Source organism: Castor canadensis, chromosome 12 (genome assembly GCF_047511655.1).
Source record: "Castor canadensis chromosome 12, mCasCan1.hap1v2, whole genome shotgun sequence".
Taxonomy (NCBI): Eukaryota; Metazoa; Chordata; class Mammalia; order Rodentia; family Castoridae; genus Castor; species Castor canadensis.
In genome coordinates, this window is record NC_133397.1 from 9,007,830 (window position 1) to 9,032,567 (window position 24,738).

At 36.8% G+C, this 24,738-nt stretch overlaps 1 protein-coding gene across 1 annotated transcript in view; it reads right to left on the bottom strand.

Annotated features, from left to right (window-relative positions):
• Window positions 1-24,738, bottom strand: part of Rock2 (Rho associated coiled-coil containing protein kinase 2) — a 157,585-nt gene that overhangs the window by 59,484 nt on the left and 73,363 nt on the right. Inside the window, exon 4 of the mRNA XM_020161447.2 lies at window positions 2,563-2,700. Coding sequence (XP_020017036.2) covers window positions 2,563-2,700 — 138 coding nt within the window. The remainder of the gene's footprint in view (window positions 1-2,562; window positions 2,701-24,738) is intronic.

A 24,738-nucleotide genomic window follows, 5' to 3' on the forward strand; every position in this document is an offset into this window, starting at 1 on the left:
CCAGCACCAAAAGAAGAAAAAAAAAAGAGAGATAGTAGATGCTTTATTTATTCTCTACCCTCTGCCATGTGAGGATTCAGCCCATAAACCAGGATGAGGCCCTTCCCCAAGAACCTGACCATGCTGGCACCTCACCTTGGACTTCCAGCCTGAAAAATTGTAAGAAATTAATGTTTTATTCTTTAAGCTACCCTTATTATGGTAATTTGTTATAGGAGTCTGAGAGAGGATGACAAAGCATAAGATTAGCAACATAGTCTCAAATTTTCAGAAAAAAGTTCCTTTATACTTCTAATCTTTAAATATGTGATTATTCCTCCCTCCTCCAATCCCAAGAAAAAGATGAAAGTCACAGTTTAGGAGAATATATTTATACCTAGTATAAGGTTCATATCTAAGACAAATAATAAGAATTCCTACTAATCTCTTTTTTTTTTAATTGGCAGACATGCTAATGGGAAAATAAGCAAGAGTTATTAAACAGGCATGTTATAAAAGAAGATATTCAAATATGAAGAGATATTCAACTTCACTAGAGAAATGGAAATTTAAAAAAAAAAATGCTTGTTTATTTGTTCTTCGAGATAAGGTCTCACTCTGTAGCCCAGGCTAACCTGGAACTTACTACATAGGTCCTGCTGCCTCCATCTCCTCAGTGCTGGCAGAGAAAGGAAAAGTCAAACCACTATGTAATACCAATTCTCATGCACAAAATAACTGCAAGTGTTATGGTTTGAATGTGAAATGTCCCCCTGCAGGTACATGTGTCTGTTGAACACTTGGTCCCCAGCTGATGATGGCACTACTTTGGGATGTGGTGGAAACTTTAGAGGTGTGACCTATTTGGAAGAAATATGTCACTGGGAACATATCCTTGGGGCTGTGTCTTGTCCCAGCTGTCTTTGTTTTTCTCTGCTTCCTGCTATGATGAGGAAAAGAACCTCTGCTGCTATGCACTCCAAGAGTGTTAATACTCAACTTTAAAATAAGGTAAATGAGGTTGAGTAGTTTTCCTTGGTTCTTGATATTCAATAGTAGGCAGTAATTACTGTTTAAGGGAGGGGTCAGTACCAACTCTGGAGTAAAGAATTTGCCTCACTAAACAGTTTGCATGGACAGAATATTTTCAAAAAACTTGATAAAATTTGATTCAGTACAACCTGAAGTTGAATCTAAGTAAGATGCATAACAGAGGGTGATAACAATGGTGATACATGGAGCAGAAAAAGGTTAAGTTTAAGAAGCTTATGAAAATGTACAATGTAGAAAGTCTATGCTTATTCATGCAATATTTATCAACAGATACCCTATGGCAAATATTTTCTATCTTTCCTATTAATAAGTGAGAAGTATCAATGGTATCACTTGTTCTTGTTGACTTAACTCTCATCATCAGTTTTGTGAATATTTGTCAGAAATAAAAGCTGAATATCCTGACTCACTGCACCATACCATTGAACTGCACCAGTTCAATGGCTTAGCAATGATAAAATCTTACTGCAATTATGTGAACTCAGAATTGAGACTGAAATTGGTCTGAACAAGAATGACTCTCAACTACTTTATCAAACACCAAAAAGCTTTGCAAGTGAATTTTTCCTACAGACTTGACAATGTTGCTTAATTAATACAACCTAATATTATAAGGTTATATTTAATTAGGAAAAAAGTATTTATAAGCAAAATTTATACTGTGTACAATCGTTTTGATGACAATTAACATAAAACTGCTTCATATACTTCTACTATCAAAAGTTAAAGCCAAGAAGCAAAAGCTCCATTCCTGCACAAATTAGCAATATGACACTATATTACTATCCTTCTTTAATCAAGCAAATTATCATAGCACATAATTTGCCACAAAAATTTTATTTTTAGCTGAACGTATCAGAATTTCTAATCACTGGCTATAATCACAAAAATAAAAAGGAAGGGAAGATTAAGGCTCAATCTCATAATAAAAAAAAGGCAATAGTAACGAGCATCAATGTAGCTAGTTCTTACCTACAAATTGCCTCCCATAAGCAAGATACCAAACTCCCAAAATATTCTGAGCATGAATTATATACTCATTTCACTCATTCAAAGATGTTTGTTTACTTAGATGCTAGTATTTAAAAAATCATTTAGAGAAGCAAAGATAGTGAGGTATATAATGGAAAGGAACAAAAATAAAACTGTAAATTCCTTAAATCCATAGTTAAGAGATAAAATCAGGAGTACATTACTGTGTTACATGATAAGCAATATATAAATGACTGTAGAATTTAACATTTTTATTGCACAAAGTTTTTTTTCTATTCAAGGTAGTCTGATAACGTAAAAGAATTGAAAAGGAAAATATTGCAAGTAATAGTTGCTTCCAAGATCAACTTAAGTAATTATTACATGTCATGTCTATGCTGAGACACCATTTAAGAATATTAAACACGCACACTGAATCACATCTTATTAAAAACAATATTATTACAATGTGAATGAGGCATAGATGCTCAGCACACAAAGCAAACCCTCATGAATAATAAGCACTTTAAAGAAATAAATTTGTAAGAGTACGCTTACCTGAACCACCCAGGGACTATTGGCAAAGGCCATAATATCTCTTTCTTCCCAAAAAAAAGCAGAATCTGATCTTTTTATCATTTCAAACTTACTAAGAAGCTTCATAGCATAAACCTTCTGTGATGCCTTATGACGAACCTGTGGATTTTTTTTAAAACAGAAATTAATACTTTAATTTTATGAGGAGAGTGAACATATTATACCATAATGCTACTATTGAAGAATTCAGTTGCAAAACAAAATGATTCTTCACTAATAAGCAGCAAAAGCATAACACTACATAAATAAAAGAAACAGGAGAAAATTCACAATAGTCTAAATACTTCATGAAGTAAACACCTTTCAATACTAGTCCAATATACAACTATCTCAGCTAAATAAACCTAAATTCATAAAGCTTCATTCCCTCATGTTAATTGAACTCATTAATTTTAAGAATAAAATGTTGTTAAATGGGAAAGTTCTAAGATATGTCTGCTGGGAAAACAAAACATTTATTTTCATTTGAAACAAATATTCCTTACTATATGAACATAAGAACCTAGTATATTTAGGTATCAAGGGATACCAGGGATTTTATTAGGTCATTCTTGTTTCTTTCTAAGTACCCTATTTAAAAGGCTAATTTTCCTGAAAGGAAAAAATAATCAACAACATGGGTTATTTGATCGATTTCTATTAGACTATAAATTCCCTAAGAGCAAGAATAGTATCTAATTTTGACCACACATTTAATTCCCAGAACATAGCAAACTACTAGGTATCTAACAACAGGTCAAAATTGGAAACTCCATGAGTCACCCCTAAATTAATTCCTCCTACAGCAGTCCCCATTTTGGTAAATGGCAGTTTTATCCTTTCAGTTGCTGAGGCTAAAAATTCCTTTGTCAGAAAAATGATGCCAGCTCTACCATCAAACTGTTTTAGAATCCAACCATTTCCAACTACCTCCATTGCTACATCCTGGTCCAACATCTTTTATTTCAATTATCAATGAGAATCCCACCTAATTTTTCTGCTGTCACTTGTACCTATCCACAGTCTAGTGATCCAACTAAAACAATCATTTCTGGTCACTCTTCTGCTTAAAACCCCTTAAAAGGCTTCTCATGTCACTTTTGCATGTGCTATTCCCTCTCCCTACAATCAATTCCTGTAACTGGGCTTAATTCCCCACTTCCTTCAAATCCCAATTCTAGTGCTGCCTTCCCAGAAAGACCTACTCTCATCATACTACTTAAATGCTCAATGCACTGTCTCCTGCTGCCAGCATAGTCCTTATTCCATCCTCTCTTCCTGCCTCTGCTTTACCACACTTACTAACCATCTTACATCCTTTTCTTTTTTTTAAAATGTATTTGTTCCCTATTTCTCAATACCAGAATTTAACTCAATGAAGGCAAAGAGTTTTGTGCTTTATTAACAGTTTACTCCCCTATGCCTACTTTAATGCCTGGCATATAATAACATTTTAATAAAAATGTTTTGAAAGAATACATTTATTGAGTAGTTAGTATGAGCAAGGCACTGTGTCTTAATACATCTTAGTCTTCATAATAGTCCCAATAAGGTATTATTTCCTTTTGTTAAAATGGCAAATATGATACACAGAGAAGTTAAGTTGCCTGAGGACTTTATAGATGGCAAGTAGAATGAAGATTATAAAGTAGTCTGACTCCAGAATCTATGTGATTTCTACAAACGGAAACCCACAATTAGGATGATTTCCCTAAACAAATTACATCTGTCAGCCCAATATTCCATCCAGTTATGTTCCTTTTCACTCAGAAGTTTGCAAGCTTTTGGTCACCCTACTTGAGGTTGGAACAAAGAAGCTAAGAGGAAATCATGCTCTGGATTATACAGTCTACGGGGTCCTAAATGATCCACCTATGCCCACCTTCCCAATTTCAATCTTGTTATTTGTTCTGCTCATTCATACTTTAGATACACATCTTCTTGCAGTCCCTCTAACATACCAAACCTTTCTCTTTATATGTACTGGGGAAAGTATTAGAAATCCATCACAGTCCCTGACTCCCATTCTCCAGGTCCTTATCCACTCATGTGGAATATAAAACTCCTCAAGAACACTTTCTCTGACCACCCAATCTAAGTAAGAACCTCACTGCTTCTCTACTTCAGAACTCCATTAATTTTCTTCCTAGTTCATACCATAATTCATCATTTTTTATGTAGTTTCTTTGTATTTACTGCCCATTTCCCAAATTCAAATGTAAACTCAACAAAAATAGGGATTATTCATGCCTGTTTTATTCTCCATTATATCCAAATGGCAAGTTCAGTCTTAGCAGTGGCAATTAAAATAGACCATAGGTATTTGGTGAATGAATTAATATCTGTAAAAATACTTTTAAACTTGATGAAGGGCTAGACTATGAATTTCCAGTTTTAAGAACATTACTTCTAGTTACCTCTTGCCAAATACTACCCACATCTAGAATCATTTTTACAGTGATGGAAGTAAGTCAAAGGAGTGCTTGTGTCTCCCTAAAGAGACAGGGGAGAACTATTATACTTTGCAGTTCCAAGGCTGCAGATGTAAAATGCAATAAAATGTTGTGCTCACTCAATAAGAGAAAGTTTTCGTCCTAACAAAGCCTAGATAAAGTTTTATATGTTAAATGGACTTAAGCCACAAATAGAAAACACAACATGGCAAAACAGATACACGTTTATCACTCATAACCATGCACTACTGGCTATGCTGGAGTAATTGGCAGCTAGCCCTCCCACTGTAAACAACCATCAAAACATATGAAGCAACTTTCTACTCAGGTTTCTCAGAATAAGCAGCACAAGACCATTACCCCTAGAAGAGAAACCCACTATATGACAACCCCATAATAGCCCAGAAACTGCCTGAAATCATTCTCAATCGTTGTACAAGCGATTACCTAAGCAAAGCACAGTGGTCCTGCTGAGTTGAGGAGGCAGAGATTAGAGTTCAAGAAATATAAGGCAGCTAGATTACACTGTGCAAATAACTGGAAAGTAAGTAAATAGTTGGCTAAAGGCTGGGTAGAGAAAGTGTTCCAGATTTAATACAGAGCAACTACCATGGAGTTGAAAAGTGAGCAGAAACTAAAACAATGGAAGGAAATGGGATTTCTAGTCAAGCAAAACTGAAGAAAACTTGTTAATGCCCTGGACACACAGTTGACATATCTCACAAGTTGGCCTACTCCATCACTACCTAACAAAGTCGAATTGTAAACTCTTAAAAACTCAAAAGGGACCACAATTTGGAAGCTGAGTTAAAAGGACTTAAGAAATACCTTGATGTTTCTACACATCCATTTTTACAGAGTACAAATTAAGCCCTTATCAGTTAAAGGTGTCCAGTAAGTAACTGAATAACCTATTATAATGAAATCAACATTCATCAAAGACAAATAACAAAATTCAGAATCTCTACCATTATATCCACAAAGTCCTATATATAAGTTAACAACAACTATAAAGGCAAAAAGGTAAATGTGACTCATCATCAAGAAAAACACAATCAATTAAAAATGCCTGATGTTGGATTTTTAAAACTCTATTAATGAGTATTTTAAAATATGCTCAAGGAAAAAAAGGAACATATGTTAAAGAAATAAGGGAAAATAAAGTCTTAATAAACAGAGATTGGGGGCCTTCAAATCTTCACTTACTCTAAGAACAAATCAAATTGTGAATGTTTTCTAACTTCATTAGGGAAAGCAATTCATACAATAGTCTAAAATATATCTAAATGTGAACAGACTAAACACAGCAATTACTATACAGAAATTATCAAACTTAACTAAAAAGCAAGATTCAAGTTTAGATGGTTTCTATGTAGTATCAGATTAGGTGAAAATAACAGGAAAAGATGTCTACCATGCAAATAGCAAGGATAAGGAAGTTGGCACAGGAATCTAAACATGTAGACTCCAAGGCAGACTTGGAGGAAAAGAGTATTTATTACAGGAGATAACAGCGTTAATTTGGATAAAAGAGGTAATGCATCAGGAAGGCACAGCAAATCTAAGTATGTATGCATCCTTAATAAGTGAGCTTGAAAATTCAAGAACCAAAAATTGACAGAACTAAAGACAAATCCATATTTTCAACTGGAAAATTTAATACTCTATCTCAGTACTTGACAGAACAAGATTGAACATCAGTGTAGATATAAAGAAAATATACCCTAAAATGAAAACTGCTTAAGCAGATTTTAATAACAAAAGTTATTGTGTTAAGAGGTTATATCATTTCTTTTTTAAAAGTTTTGAAATTTGAAGTATTGTGATATACTGTAACTTTATGTAAAAAAGAATCTTACATGATAACAAAAACTATAGTTTATATCCAGCTTCTATATTAAAGTACTAGGCTGGAATAACAATTTTCTAGGTTCATATAGTGTTATAAAACTTACAAAATGTTGAAAATAAATGCACTAGAAAGCAACAGGAAAACACAGTGGGGGATTAGAGGATGAATGATCCTTGTCTGAAAACTAGAAATCCCCACCACAGCAGTCTAGATTTGCAACTGACTAGTGTTGAGTTATTAGATTACATCAAAGCAAAAGGTCACTCTAATAACATTGTTAAATATAATAAAAATAACTGTTAACAAGTGGTTGAAGAGAAGTTGCTATGGTACACTCTCTTCTATTTATGTTTATAACACTCTCCAAACCTTCACTTACTCTAAGAACAAATCAAATTTTGAATATTTCCTAACTTCATTAGAGAAAGCAATTCATACAACATTAAGAGTCAATTAATTTATATAGTATTATTATGTACGCTTGACTTAGACCATGACAAAAGCAGTTTTAGGATTTTTTTTCTATAAAGCTCAGCTATGAGTAGAAGTTAAAAGATTAAATGTCAGCTGGAAGAAAGTTAAGTATTTAAACCAATAATGTTTACACATGAAATAATTAAACAAACAAACCTAGAAGAAAACAGCCATTCATTAAAGCAAACAAAAAGTTACACAACATAAGATGATTTTTTTGTTGTTGTTGTTTGCAGTACTGGGGCTTATACTCAGGGCCTACACCTTGAGTCACTCCACCAGCCCTTTTTAGTGATGAGTTTTGTCAAGATAGGGTCTCAAAAACTATTTGCTGCAATTCTCCTGATCTCTGCCTCCTGAGTAGCTGGGATTACAGGCATTAGCCACCATATCCGGCTTAAGATGATTTCTGAGTCTGAGGAAAAAAGTGACTATATATACATCTATATACACATATGGGGGGGAAGACAAAAAAAAAAGGAAGAGTGTCAAAAAGTTATCATTGGTTATATCCCACCTGACAGTATTAGTGACTTTTTATATTCTTGTTTTTGTTTCATTGTACATTCTGTAGTTAATAGGTACTTTTAAAAGTCAAAAAAAACCCCTTAGATGACACATTCCTGAATGGAGTTAAAGACATAAAGACATGCTTAGAAGATCCTGAAATTAACCTCTCAGAACACTTATGAAAGCTTTTGAAAATCACGCTAAACAAAACGTGTCCAAACATTTCAAATTTATTTTTGCTATCAAAATATGTGTCTGTGTACACAGATGTGTAAAAAGGTCCAATGCATCTATGTGACTACTCTAGATCTCGAGTAGTTATTATCTAGTGTTAATGAAGTTTCCACTACACATGCAAAAAAACAAAAAACAAAAATCATGCTTTCATCTGTGGCAACAAAGATTGAATGGTGGATATAAGAATTACAAAAACATGGGAAAAAGTGAGAGCCAGTTTTATTCAAAAAAAGAAAAGTAAAAAAGCTGAGTCTACATGAGTAGTACTGGAAAATCATGTTTCCTGCATCCTTGCCTTTGGTCAATTCTACTTTAAAAGCTTATTTTAAAACTAATTAAGCTAAAATCAAGTCAATGGGTACCCAGGAAAAGGAGGACCACAGCCAATTCACTTCAATGAAGACTTTTATATTTAAGGTTCTATGCTATACAGGATATAAAAAGTTGGAAAAACCCAATCCCAGATATGATCTGGCTATACACACATACCTTCATTACCAATACGCAGGAATGAATTGACAAATGACTACACAGTGACAGTTGGTTGCCCTATTCTCTCTGCTGCTCTACAGATACTTTCCCTAAATTGTACACTTCACTAAAATATTCCCAGGTGAACTATTTTAGATGAGAAGCTATCAATTCCTGATGAGAGGTTAAAATTGCTTTATCAGACACAGTTCTTATCCTTTAGTATAAAAGGAGGAATCAAAGTATACACACAAACCACAGCACAAGGCATAACATGGTAAAAAGAATAAACTAATTGTAATTAAAGGATACAGAGGAGAGATCTCATTCAGATAAAAGTAATTTGGAAAGCCTTCTTTTTAAAATGAGCATTGAGACACACAGTGTCAGACTGTATGACTGAAAAAAAATAAACAGGAAAACAGAGCATGCTCTGAGATGAGTAGCCTGCCTGGAATGAATAGTAAAGCAGAAGATAAGGGACCTTAGTAAAAGGGGCCTAGCAGGTCAGAGTGAAGGTTCTGCAATTCATTTAGGAAGGAAGAGATCCACTAAATGGAGAGGTGATCTATGTATTTTAGAAGGGTCAGTTTGGCAGCAGTTTGTATTAGTTAGGTAAGCTCTAAAATTCCCATTCTTTATCTCAATATAGGGAGACGCAGAAATAAAGACAATAGATGAAAACAAAACATGCATGATAGAAAAACCCCACAGGTGATTCTACTATATCTGTAGTATAGTAGTATGGTGTAGTGGATCTACTATATCTGGAAATAGGAATGGCATTTGAGAATGTAAGGATGAGGAGCCAAGTGCTGGTGGCTATAGGATCACGCCTGTCATCCTAGCTACTCAGGAGGCAGAGATCAGGAGGAGCACAATTCAAAGCCAGCCAGTGTAGATAGTTCATGAGACCCTATCTTGAAAAAACTCATCACAAAAAAAAGAGCTGGAGGAGTGGCTCAAGATGTAGGCCCTGGCTTCAAATCCCACACTGAAAAGGAAGGGGAAGGGAAGGAAGAAAAAAAAAATGGAGGAAGGGGGGGCGGGAAGGAGGGAGTAGCGAGGGAGGGAGGGAGGGAAAACAAGTCTGCCAAATAGTAATGTGGGTCAGGTGAGCTTGTGTAGCATGAAGTTTGCCAGAAATGTAATAAGCATGGCCTTGATCTTTTCTTCATCACTTCACAATTTAGGAGCAACAGTGCCAAAGGTGAAAATTGTTAGTAGAAATAGAAAAGAGAAAGAACACAAGCAGGTATTCATATGTAACTGGATAAAGAATGGGTGGGTTAGATGAAAGGGATGGTAGTGAATGCTGAAAAACAGTAGAGACTGAAGAAATATTATGAAGGCAGAAACAGTACAACTTACTAAAAAATTACATATAAGGGATGAAAAGAAATCTGTCTTTTTTTGACTTAAGCAACTAATTTGATACTGGAGACATTTACTAAGATGAAGAAGGTAAGAAAAGGAATAGATTTATGGTAGAAGAGCAGAGTCAGGGAATCAAGAATTCTAATTTCACAAGTTTTAGACATCTATGACACATCTTAATAAAGATATCAAAAAGTCACTGTAGCTATGAACTGGAGAGTAAAGCAGAAAACTATTAGTTTGGGCCTTGTTCCATCATATAAGTTATATTCAAAATCACAGGAATGCATGCGCTCACCTAGGTAGAGAATGCAAATAAATTTTTACAATAATTAGAGGTTGGATGAAGAATGAACCAGGAAAGAAATTGAGAAAGAAGAAGAGTCAGTTAAAAAGGAAAAGTAATGTAAGAGAATGGAGGAAAACTGAGTACCGGTAAGAGTGAAAGATTAAAGTGAAATATTACAAAGTCAATACAATTACCTACGAAGTCCTTATTTATTGACATATAAAGATGGTTCTAGCTAACAAAGAGAACAGATACTGGAAACCTACCTACATTCAACTCTCTCTTCAATTACTTAGAAGCTGTATGAATTTTGGTTACTTATTCTATTTACATGAATTGAATTTCCTTATCTGTAAAATGGTCCTATCAATAATTCCTTCATAGAAAGTCTGTTGTAAAAACTGTTACTACATATAGGAACTACTTAAAAGCCTGCCCCAAAGGTTGTAGCTGCTGTAAAAGTATGTGCTACTATTTCTTGTCACATTAAAAAAACATAAATTACCAAGGCAAAAGCCCACTGACCAATGAATAATCACTTAAACAGTGAAGAACAGGAATGTAAGACAGATCATATTAAGAGGGGGAGGGTGAAACAAGAGGTAAAGGAGAGTGAATATGGTTGAGGTACTTACTGTACATGTATGACTACGATGGAACACTGAAACCTGTTGAAGTCATTTTGAAGAAATGGAGTGAGGGAAGAGGGAGAACAATAGAGGGGTAAAATATGTATATATGGAAATGTCACAATGAAATCCCCTGTATAGCTATCATATACTAACTGAAATTTTATTTTTTTTAAAAAAAGAACATAAATTACACTGGTGGCTTACACCTATAATTCTAGTAACTTGTGAGGCTGAGGTCAGGAGTATGTGGTTCAAGATGAGCCCAGGGAAAAAATTCACAAGACTTCATCTCACTAATAGCTGTGTGCAGTGGTACATGTCTGTCATCCCAACTTACATAGGAAGCTTAGAGAACTGCAGTTCCAGAGCAACGTGGAGGCCCTATAACAGTGGGAAAAAGCCGGGCACAGTGACATGTGCCTGTCATTCCAGCAACAGCAGGAAGCAGGCTGTTCTAGGCTGGCCTAGGCAAAAAGTAAGACCTTAGTTCCAGAACAACCAGAGAAAAAAGGGCTGGCGGCATGGCTCAAGCAGTACAGTCAGTGCCTGCCTTGCTGATTCAAACCCCATACCAAAATCAATCAATCAATAACAAAACCATGGAAATAATATGATCCCTTAATGTACATAAATATATAAACATATATCTTTAAAACACATAACTTTAGAATGGGGTATCTAGAAAACTACACATTAAACTAGTAATAGTAGGTTATCTTTCAGTAGTGGGACTACAGGTGAATTTTAAAGATAAAATGTTAGGTTTTCTTCTCATTTTACTTTGAACATATTTGTTATAGTAAATACGCAAGAATTTTTAATTTCAAGGGAGAATGTATAAATTTATCTTGTAACTCAATAAAGTTTTTGGCTTTTCTAGAATGAAAATAATTTGGATAAAATGTAGTACTCACTAAAGATAAGTGTCACTATCTTTGCAACACTCTCAAATCATCGAAACATTGAAAGGATACCAACAGTAGGATAGCAAACCTACCAAGATCTTTTTTTTTTTTTTGGGGTGTGGGGCGGGTACTGAAGTTTGAACTCAGGGCCTCATGCTTGCCAGGTGCTCTACTGCTTTGAGCCCCAAACCTGCCAATATCTTGATCTTGGACTTCAAGCCTCTAGAACTTGGGAGAAAACAAACTTCTGTCGCTTAAGGCATGCCATCTAGTATTGTTGTAACGGCCCTGGGCAACTAATACACGTATGTATATTTGAAACTTAGGAGAGTTCCAATTACTTATTAAAAAGTAAAACTCACTTAAATCCATAACAAAGAAACTGACAATTGTGCCAACAGTTAGTATCACTACATGGCACAAGGTTCACACTAAGAACTAAATATGTACAATTTGATTTAGTTCTCACAAAAAGATATAAAATAAGTTCTATTACTAAAGCCACTCCATGATGAGAAAGCTAAAGTTTTGCTGGTAAGAAATCAGTATCCTACAGAATGGAAAAAAAGTGACTCTTCTTCTACAGTACCACAGTATTTTACACAAAAATATCTATTAAAAATCTATCATTATTGCTGGTGGAGCGGCTCAAGTGGTAAGTGTGACTGTCTAGCAAGCATGACACCCTGAGTTCAAACCCCATGGCCACCAAAAAAAAAAAAAAAAAAAAAAAAACTACCATTATTACCTTAACTATAAAAATGTTTCTTTAAGCCAATAGGCTGAATTAGTGCTTTTTGTCTTTAAAAGAAGCTTAACTGCTCTTCCAAGAGGTTTTAGTTACTCTAGCTGACAATGTATTAATTTTCACTAGTTACCAGGCATGTTTTCCTTTGACACTTAGAGCAATCTGTAAGTTGTGAAGGAGTATTCACATTATCTTAATCTTAAAAAATGAGGAAACTGAGATAACAAAAACTAATTAGATATCAGAGGCCATATGGTTGATAGTCAATCAGAAAGTCTAACTCCATAATCTAAGTTCTTAATCTGTATACTATACTGAATTAATTTTTTTCCATAAAAATGAGATACGATAAAAGATCCAGAAAGGACAGGATCCAGCAGCAATACTGGTATCAGATAAAGATCATGTATGTCACAGACTTTTATGACACAAAAACATAGATAAATGTACCTCTTCTCTGCAGGCAGGGAAAAAAGATAATAAGCAAATTTTGTTATCTTGGAATTACAGAATTTTTAATCTGCAAGGAATTCCTTATTCAGATTAGAAAATCTATGCCCAAGAAAGTTAAATGATGTGCCCATTCTTGATTCACATTTTCACATGCTCAGCCCTCTGTGTTTCAACTCCCATCTTAATGCCACTTCTGCATGTGGATAACTCCTTTACATCTTAACTCAAATATCACTGCCTCACAGCAAGACATTTACTCTCTTCCCAATCTCCATTAGGCACATCCCTCTATTGTTGTGTCTCATAGCATCCAGATCTTTTTCTTCATAGTAGTTAACATAATTTGAAATAGTAATGGCACTTGCTTAATCTTCATCTCCCCTCCAGGACCACTGCTTTCAGAAAGATAAAGACTATGTTGTTGTATCCTTAGAGACTAACACAGTTCCTAGACTACAATGGATCCTCATTAAATATTTCATGTGGAGATGGAAAAATAAACCATTATATGTCAGCTGGTTAACTGCTAATATTTCTAAGTACCACTATCACCTAGGGACTGGTCCACATGCTTTGTATGTATTGTCACATGTAATTCATACAGAAATTCTATGAGATATTTATGCTATTGTTACCTTCATTTAACAGGTAAGAAACTGAGGGATGGAGAGATAAATAGTAACTTAGTCACACTACTTATAATAAAGGAATAATTCAACTACAAGTAGTCTAACTTTAGAGCCAATGTTCTTACATACTATGCCATATTGGTGACATACCAAAGTTAATTTCACAGTGAGAATTTTATTTGTAGAAATTGATTAGTGGACCCTCTGTGGTAATGTATTTTTAACGTGACCAGAAAAAGTATTTCACATGGAAAGACAAATTTACACTTACTATCAGGAAGCTTCCTCAAGTAATTAGAAAAATATAATCATGAAGATGTGTCAATGTGGAGTGTTCTCCCTACTAATTAAGTAGAATACTAATTAAGAAGAATCACCTGGACTTTTCCTTTACAATCTTACACTTCCTTTTTTCTTTTTAAAGAATCTCTGCTTAAGGTAGTAAGAGTCAAGAAGTAAGACTGGTCCAAGATGGCGGCTAGAGGTAGGAAGCAGAAAGCGAACCTCCTATAGTGAAATCTTGGAGAGACGCTGGAGACACACTTTGCAGGCATAATCACTGAGAAAAGGCATAACTTTGACCCCTCCACATCTCCAGCTGGCGCAGAGAATCTCCACTTCACGTTAAATGGAGAACCGAGGAGAGCCCCCGGGCCGCCAGTGGCCGGCGCCCATACGGCTTGGGAAGACGCGGACCAGGTGAGCTTCGCGGTACCGTGGTAGCCCCACAGACAAGCCTGGGCCAAAGCAGCATAGCCCCCTGGACAGACTGACCTCCACCCGGGAAAAAAAGAGAAACTGAGTACTAAGCAGTAAGAACAGTTAAGACACGCTGGAAAGAGGGTGGGGCGCCCTGAGCGCTGAAGATTGGGGGAAGGGAATCCTTCCAGGACTGTAAATAAACGAGCCAGGCGGGCCTGAAAGGCTCTGGCGTGAGCGGGGCGCGCCCAGCAACCAGGAGCAGGACGCTTGTAAGAGGAGGGAAGACCCACCTCCCACGTGAACTGTAAACAAACATGGCGGCCGGCAGGAGCAGCAGCACCGCCCAGTAAGCAGGAGCAGGAAAGCTTCTGAAAGTGGCAGTGGGAGGAAATCTTCAGAGGAGAGGGGGGAAGACCCACCTCCCACATGAACTGTAAATAAACACGCAGGCCTGACAACACGGGGCAGTGTCACCTTTCCCAGTGCTTGGAAAGGGGAAAGCCTGTGGCAGAGGCCGCCGCACAGGAGAACTCTGAGCAAACAAAGCCTGCAGGGCCATGTGAGTGCTAAGCTCACCCCAGAGATCTGCATAAATAAAGCGGCCAGCAACAGCAGGCTGACAGCAGTGGGCAGGTGAGCCACAGCTGCAGACACCACTCTCAGAACTGTCTCCAGACGCTTTTTTTTCTTTTTCTCCCTACCTGTGATGAGAGAACAACCGAACTACACCTGCAAGCCGAAAAACTTACTGAAACTGTGTTGCATTTGAACTTGGGACACTTTGTGGGTTTTTTTTGTTTGTTTGTTTGTTTGTTTTGTGTGTGTGTGTGTGTGAGTGTAGTTTTGTTCTACTTTATGCGTCCCCTTTGATGAGACAACTACAGAACAACATCTGAAGCACCGTCTCCAGGACTGGAGACTGAGACGGACCACAAATTATTAAGACTGAAACTTCATTGCATTTGAAATTGGAGGTTTTTTTGGTTTTTTGGTTTTTTTTTTTTTTAATTTTCTATTTTTTATCTTATTTTAATTCATTTTTATATACAGATATTTCTTTCATTTACTTATTTTTTATTTTTATTCTTATCTTTTTTTTGATTTTCAATCCTCTCTCTGTCTCTCTAATGTCTGTTCAGCTTACTGTCAATTAGCACACTAACGCTCCCTGTTTATACCTTTGAAACTTTCTTATCTGAAACCTTGTTCTGATTTCTCCCTCTTGTCTGTGTATTTGTTTTCCCACTTTCTTTAACTTCTTGCTTTCCATCTCAGCTCACCCTTCCATTCTAAATATTACCATTGTTATTATTACAAGCTAGAAAATACTTAATTGCATACAGTACAGGGACAGTAACAACACCAAAGACAATGATGGGAAGACAGAAAAAACAAGGAAACCAGTTTCCCCACAGCAAAAAATTAATACAGGAACCAGAGGGGAATGAAGAAAACATATACTCAGATCCAGACTCCAACAAAATGAAGATAAACTATGCCAAAGGACCCAATGAAGCCCACAAGAATAATTTAAAAGAAGACATACTACAAGTACTCAATGAGAATTTTATAGAGATGATACTGGATAGGGTCAACCAAAATGTACAGGAGATGCTCAAGAAATTCCAAGACAACAAAAATAGAGAATTTGAAAAACCAAAAGAAGAAATAAAGGAAACCATAGAAGCACTGTACAAACACCAAAGTGAAACAGAGAACACGATGAATAAACGGATAAATGAACTCAGGACAAAAATTGACAACATTAAAGAGGAAACCACCCAGGATATGGAAACCTCAGAAAAAAGAACAAAACAGAACTGCAAAACAAAACAGAATGCCAATCCAGCAGAATAGAACAAACAGAAGACAGAATCTCAGAACTTGAAGATGAAATGGTAATTGAAGGAAAAACTGAAGAACTATCAATTAAACAACTCAAGACCTGTGAAAAGAAAATGCAAGAACTCACCGAATCCATCAAAAGACCAAACTTGAGAATCATGGGCATCGAAGAAGGAGAAGAGGTGCAAGCCAAGGGAATGCGTAATATATTCAACAAAATAATAACAGAAAATTTCCCAAATCTAGAGAAAGATATTCCCATACGAATGCAAGAGGCCTCCAGGACACCAAACAGACCAGATCAAAATAGAACTACCCCACGACATATCATCATTAAAACAACAAGTTCAGAAACTAAGGAAAGAATATTGAAGGCTGTAAGAGAGAAAAAAAATAACATACAAAGGTAAACCCATCAAAATCACAGCAGACTTCTCAACAGAAACATTAAAAGCAAGAAGAGCGTGGGGTGAGATCTTCCAGGCACTGAATGAAAATAACCTCAACCGCAGGATACTCTACCCTGCAAAACTATCATTCAAAATAGATGGAGCAATAAAAGTCTTCCATGATAAGCAGAAACTAAAACAATATGTGACCACAAAACTACCACTACAAAAGATTCTGCAAGGGATTCTGCACACAGAAAGTGAAACCCAACTTAACCATGAAAAGACAGGCAGCACCAAACCACAGGAAAAGAAAAAGCAAGAAAGTAGAGAGTAACCTCAACTTAGGTACACACAATCAAACCTTCAAACAACTAAGACAACTAAATGACAGGAATCACCACATACCTATCAGTACTAACGCTTAATGTTAACAGACTTAATTCACCCATCAAAAGGCACCGCTTGACGAACTGAATTAAAAAGGAAGATCCAACAATTTGTTGCTTACAGGAGACCCATCTCACTGACAGAAATAAGCATAGGCTTAGGATGAAAGGGTGGAAGATTTACCAAACCAATGGCCTCCGCAAACAGTCAGGAGTAGCAATACGTATCTCTGACAAAGTAGACTTCAAACCTACATTGATCAAACGAGATAAAGAAGGACATTCCATACTAATAAAAGGGGAAATAGACCAAAAGGAAATAATAATTATCAACCGGTATGCACCCAATGTCAACGCACCCAATTTCATCAAACCTACCCTGAAAGACCTAAAGCATACATACACACCAACACAGTGGTTGTGGGAGACTTTAACAACCCATTATCATCAATACATAGGTCAACCAAACAAAAAATCAATAAAGATATCCAAGATCTAAGATATGCAATAGATCAAATGGACCTAGTAGATGTCTACAGAACATTTCATCCAACCTCTACACAATACACATTCTTCTCAGCAGCCCACGTAACCTTCTGAAAAATAGATCATATCCTAGGGCACAAAGCAAGCCTCAGCAAATATAAGAAAACAGAAATTATACCAATGCATACTATCTGATCACAGTGCAGTAAAAGTAGAACTCAACAACAAAAGTAAAGACAAAAAACATGCAAACAGCTGGAAACTGAATAACTCATTACTTAATGAACAATGGATCATCGATGAAATAAAAGAGGAACTAAAAAAGTTCCTAGAAGTCAATGAAAATGAAAACACAACCTACCGGAACCTATGGGACACAGCTAAGGCAGTCCTGAGAGGAAACTTTATACCCATGAGTGCATATATTAAAAAGACTGAAAGAGCCCAAATCAATGACCTAATGATACATCTCAAACTCCTAGAAAAACAAGAACAAGCAAATTCCAAAACAAATAGAAGGAGACAAATAATAAAAATAAGAGCTGAAATCAACGAAATAGAAACCAAAAAAACCATACAAAGAATTAATGAGACAAAAAGTTGGTTCTTTGAAAAAAATAAACAAGATCGATACACCCCTGGCAAACCTGACTAAAATGAGGAGAGAAAAAACTCAAATTAGTAGAATCAGGAATGCAAAAGGGGAGATAACAACAAACACCATGGAAGTCCAGGAAATCATCAGAAACTACTTCGAGAACCTATATTCAAACAAATTAAAAAATCTTAAAGAAATGGACAGATTTCTAGATACATATGATCATCCAAAACTGAACCAAGAGGAAATTAATCACCTGAATAGATCTATAACACAAAATGAAATTGAAGCAGCAATCAAAAGTCTCCCCAAAAAAAAAAGTCCAGGACCTGATGGATTCTCTGCTGAATTCTATCAGACCTTTAAAGAAGAACTGATACCAACCCTCCTTAAACTGTTCCACGAAATAGAAAGGGAAGGAAAACTGCCAAACACATTTTATGAAGCCAGTATTACACTTCTCCCAAAACCAGGCAAAGACACCTCCAAAAAGGAGAACTATAGGCCAATCTCCTTACTGAACACTGACGCAAAAATCCTCAACAAAATAATGGCAAACCGAATTCAACAACACATCAAAAAGATTATTCACTACAACCAAGTAGGCTTCATCCCAGGGATGCAGGGGTGGTTCAACATACAAAAATCAATAAACGTAATAAACCACATTAACAGAAGCAAAGACAAAAACCACGTGATCATCTCAACAGATGCAGAAAAAGCCTTTGATAAGATCCAACACCATTTCATGATAAAAGCACTAAGAAAACTAGGAATAGAAGAAAAGTACCTCAACGTTATAAAAGCTATATATGACAAACCTACAGTCAGCATTATACTTGATGCAGAAAAACTGAAACCATTCCCACTAAAATCAGGAACCAGACAAGGATGCCCACTATCTCCACTCCTATTCAACATAGTACTGGAATTCCTAGCCAGAGCAATTAGGCAAGAAGAAGGAATAAAAGGAATACAAATAGGTAAAGAAACTGTCAAAATATCCCTATTTGCAGATGACACGATCCTATACCTTAAAGACCCAAAAACCTCTACTCGGAAGCTTCTAGACATCATCAATAGCTACAGCAAGGAAGCAGGATATAAAATTAACATAGAAAAATCATTAGCATTTCTATACACTAACAATGAGCAAACTGAAAAAGAGTGCATGAAAACAATTCCATTTACAATAGCCTCAAAAAAATTCAAATACCTAGGTGTAAACCTAACAAAAGATGCGAAAGACTTCCACAAGGAAAACTATACACTTCTGAAGAAATAGACTGAGGAAGACTATAGAAAGTGGAGAGATCTACCATGCTCATGGATTGGTAGAATCAACATAGTAAAAATGTCGATACTCCCAAAAGTAAGCTACATGTTTAATGCAATTCCCATCAAAATGCTAATGACATTCATTAAAGACATTGAAAAGTCTACCGTGAAATTTATATGGAAACATAAGAGGCCACGAATAGCCAAGGCAATACTCAGTCAAAAGAACAATGCAGGAGGTATCACAATACCTGACTTCAAACTATATTACAAAGCAATAACAATAAAAACAGCATGGTACTGGCACAAAAACAGACATGAAGACCAGTGGAACAGAATAGAGGACCCAGACATGAAGCCACAAAACTATAACCAACTTGTCTTTGACAAAGGAGCTAAAAATATACGATGGAGAAAAGACAGCCTCTTCAACAAAAACTGCTGGGAAAACTGGTTAGCAGTCTGTAAAAAAACTGAAACTAGATACATGTACATCACCCTATACCAAGATTAACTCAAAATGGATCAAGGATCTTAACATCAGACCACAAATTCTAAAGTTGATACGGGAAAGAGTAGGAACTACTCTGGAGTTAGTAGGTATAGGTAAGAACTTTCTCAACGAAACCCCAGCAGCACAGCAACTAAGAGATAGCATAGATAAATGGGACTTCATAAAACTAAAAAGCTTCTGGTCATCAAAAGAAATGGTCTCTAAACTGAAGAGGACACCCACAGAGTGGGAGAAAATATTTGCCAACTGTACATCAGACAAAGGACTGATAACCAGAATATATAGGGAACTTAAAAAACTAAATTCTCCCAAAACTAATGAACCAATAAAGAAATGGGCACGTGAACTAAACAGAACTTTCTCAAAAGAAGAAATTCAAATGGTCAAAAAACACGTGAAAAAATGCTCACCATCTCTAGCAATAAAGGAATTGCAAATTAAAACCACGCTAAGATTCCACCTCACCCCTGTTAAAATAGCCACCATTAGCAACACCACCACCAACAGGTGTTGGCAAGGATGCGGAGAAAAAGGAACCCTCTTACACTGTTGGTGGGAATGTAAACTAGTACAACCACTCTGGAAAAAAATTTGGAGGCTACTTTAAAAGCTAGACATTGATCTATCATTTGATCTAGCAATACCACTCTTGGGGATATACCCAAAAGAATGTGACACAGGTTACTCCAGAGGCACCTGCACACCCATGTTTATTGCGGCACTATTCACAATAGCCAAGTTATGGAAACAGCCAAGATGCCCCACCACCGACGAATGGATTAAGAAAATGTGGTATCTATACACAATGGAATTTTATGCAGCCATGAAGAAGAACGAAATGTTATCATTCACTGGTAAATGGATGGAATTGGAGAACATCATTCTGAGTGAGGTTAGCCTGGCTCAAAAGACCAAAAAGCGTATGTTCTCCCTCATATATGGACATTAAATCAAGAGCAAACACAACAATTGGGGTGAGGATAGGTAAGACACCTAAAAAACTAGGTAGCATTTGTTGCCCTTAACGCAGAGAAACTAAAGCAGATACCTTAAAGCAACTGAGACCAATAGGAAAAGGGGACCAGGAACTAGGGAAAAGGTGAGATCAAAGAGAATTAACCTAGAAGGTAACACACACGCACAGGAAATTAATGTGAGTCAACTCCCTGTATAGCTATGCTTATCTCAACCAGCAAAAACCCTTGTTCCTTCCTATTATGGCTTATACTCTCTCTTCAACAAAATTAGAAATAAGGGCAAAACAGTTTCTGCTGGGTATTGAGGGGGTGGGGGGGGAGAGGGAGGGGTCGGAGTGCGTGGTAAGGGAGGGGGTGGGGGCAGGGGGGGAGAAATGACCAAGCCTTGTATGCACATATGAATAATAAAAAAAAAAGAAGTAAAGCCACAATAAACATGCCACAAGATCTTGGGTCAGGTCATCAGATTAATGGAATGATAAAATGTTTTTCATTTTTAAAAACATATGGCTTTGTTTCTGTATACCTTGGGGCCAAAACAAATTCTGGAATAGAAAACTAACAGCAACAATAAAAACAAAAGCTTTCAATATATATGTTTTTCCCCCTTCCTCCAACATGCTGAATTGTAATGATCAAATTAACACAAAAAGTAAACAGTCTGACATTAAAACATGACAAGTCAAGGTCTGTCACATTTCTTTACAAGACTGAATTCCAAATTATGTTATCTCTTCCATAACTACACTGAATCCTAAGTATGCAAAAATAATGTCTCTGTGTAAAATATATGTAATGTGACTTGACTCTAGTCATCAAATAAGCAGTAATAATAATGAATATTTAGGAAACACTATAACCGGGCTTATTTATTTTGCTAATTCATTTAATCCCCCACAATGACCCTCACAAAATAGGTGTCACTGTCTCTATTCTACAGGTTGGAACTCAGAAAGGGATTTAAGCCTATGGTAACCGTGATGTTTGAGTAGAACATGGCAACGCTAGACTCATCTAATTGGTATCTTCCCTATCTTATAGGATATTTTACAACTCAACCGCCATGTATTCTAACCTCTCACTCTCCCTACTATAGCATCAAAAAGACGAAGTCTCACCATTTTTACTGAAAACAAACAACAAAAAAAACACAACTAAATAATAAAACATTACTACTTTCCAAGGCAGTCTTTCTCCATCTACTCTAACCTTACTTTGCAATTCATCCAACCATACTTCAGATGGCATTTATTCAAGTCTACTGAGCACTCCATCCCTTTACTATACTCTATGAATATGCCTTTAAAGTTACACACGTAATAAGCATGGAAGTTACTACTACATTCTAACAACAATTAAAAAGCTGAAACTCAACATTTCTTTCTGGATTTGTAAGAGAGGAGAGGACAGAGGATAAATCACTGACCTAAGAGAAGAAGTCAAGGTTTATATGATCAGAGACTTACAAGTAGGCCCAACATCAGGTGAAGTAGAAAACCTCAACTATAACTGACAAATTGCTGGAGGCTAAGTACAGTCAAATCTGAGAAATAAAAACCATGGGAGGACCCAGTCTTAGAAGAACCCCTATACTTTCACGAGTTTACATCCAAGAAATCAACCAGGTTCTCATACTAAATTATTGGAGAAAAATTCCCTTATGCTTCCAGCAAGGAAAGGGAAAAAAAGAACTGTTTTGAAATATGTGACAACACTGTTCTTAACAAGGTCTGCTTTCAGAAAAAACTAGCCAGAGCCAAAAAACTTTAAGAAAGGGAAATATGTAATTTCAGCCACTCTACTCATCCTGTACCATCTAACATGGGGGTGATACGAAGTACTTTTAAAGTTCACCATCCAGAGCATAGGTTCACTTGTGAAAGACTTAGATCTAATTATAGGACTAGAGATACTTCCTTTCCCTTCATACCTTTCCTCCAGATTACTAAAGGCCTATTTACAGCAGTTTTGTTAACCCAACACATCATGTCTAGTTATCAAGAAAAAATTATGGATTCCAAGATGGCGGCTAGAGGTAGGAAGCAGAAAGCGAGCCTCCTATAGTGAAATCTTGGAGAGACGCTGGAGACACACTTTGCAGGCATAATCACCGAGAAAAGGCATAACTTTGACTCCTCCACTTCTCCAGCCGGTGCAGAGAATCTCCACTTCACGTTAAACGGAGAACCGAGGAGGCCCCCGGGGCCGCCAGTGGCCGGCGCCCATACGGCTTGGGAAGACGCGGACCAGGTGAGCTTCGCGGTACCGCGGTTCCCCCACAGACAAGCCTGGGCCAGAGCAGCATAGCCCCCTGGACAGACTGACCTCCACCCGGGAAAAAAAGAGAAACTGAGTACTAAGCAATAAGAACAGTTAAGACACGCTGGAAAGAGGGTGGGGCGCCCTGAGCGCTGAAGATTGGGGGAAGGGAATCCTTCCGGGACTGTAAATAAACGAGCCGGGCGGGCCGGAGAGGCTCTGGCGGGAGCGGGGCGCGCCCAGCAACCAGGAGCAGGAAAGCTTGTGAGAGGAGGGAAGACCCACTTCCCACGTGAACTGTAAATAAACACACAGGCCTGACAACGCGGGGCAGTGTCGCCTTTCCCAGTGCTTGGAAAGGGAAAAGCCTGTAGCAGAGGCCCCCCTCCCCCGCACAGGAGAACTCTGAGCAAACAAAGCCTGTGGGACCAGGTGAGCGCTAAGCTCACCCCAGAGATCTGCATAAACAACGCCGCCAGCTACAGGCTGAGAGCAGCAGGCAGGCAGCCACAGTTGCAGATACCACTCTCAGAACTGCCTCCAGACGCTTTTTTTTCTTTTTCTCCCTACCTTTGATGAGAGAACAACCGAATTACACCTGCAAGCCGAAAAACTTACTGAAACTGTATTGCATTTGAACTGGGGACACTTGGTGGGGCTTTTTTTCTTATTTTTTCTTCTGTGTGTGTGTGAGTGTAGTTTTGTTCTACTTTATGCATCCCCTTTGATGAGACAACTACAGAACAACATCTGAGGCACCAACTCCAGGACTGGAGATTGAGACGGACATCCAAATTATTAAGACTGAAATTGCATTGCATATAAACTTGGAAGTTTTTTGGTTTTGTTTTTTTTTTTAATTTCCTATTTTCCATTTTATTTTAATTCATTTTTATAAATAGATATTACTTTCATATACTTATTTTTTTTATCTTTGATTTTCAATCCTCTCTCTGTCTCTCTATTGTCTGTTCAGCTTACTGTCGATTAGTACACTAACACTCCGTTTATACCTTTGAAACTCTCTTGTCTGATACCTTGGTCTGCTTTCTCCCTCTTGTCTGTATATTTGTTTTCCCCTTTTCTTTAATTTCTTGCTTTCCATCTCAGCTCACTCTTCCATTCACAATATTACCATTGTTATTATTACAAGCTAGAAAATACTTAATTACACACAGTACAGGGACAGTAACAACACCAAGGACAATGATGGGAAGACAGAAAAAACAAGGAAACCAGTTTCCCCACAGCAAAAAATTAGTACAGGAACCAGAGGGGAATGAAGAGAACAGAAACTCAGAGCCAGACTCCAACAAAATGAAGATAAACTATGCCAAAGGACCCAATGAAGCCTACAAGAATAATTTAAAAGAAGACATACTACAAGTACTCAATGAGAATTTTATAGAGATGATACTGGATAGGGTCAACCAAAATGTACAGGAGACACTCAAGAAATTCCAAGACAATAAAAATAGAGAATTTGAAAAAGCAAAAGAAGAAATAAAGGAAACCATAGAAGCACTGTATAAACACCAAAGTGAAAGAGAGAACACAATGAATAAATGGATAAATGAACTCAGGACAAAAATAGACAACAATAAAGAAGAAAACAGCCAGGATATGGAAAACCTCAGAAAAAAGAACGAAACAGAACTGCAAAACAAAACGGAAAGCCAATCCAGCAGAAT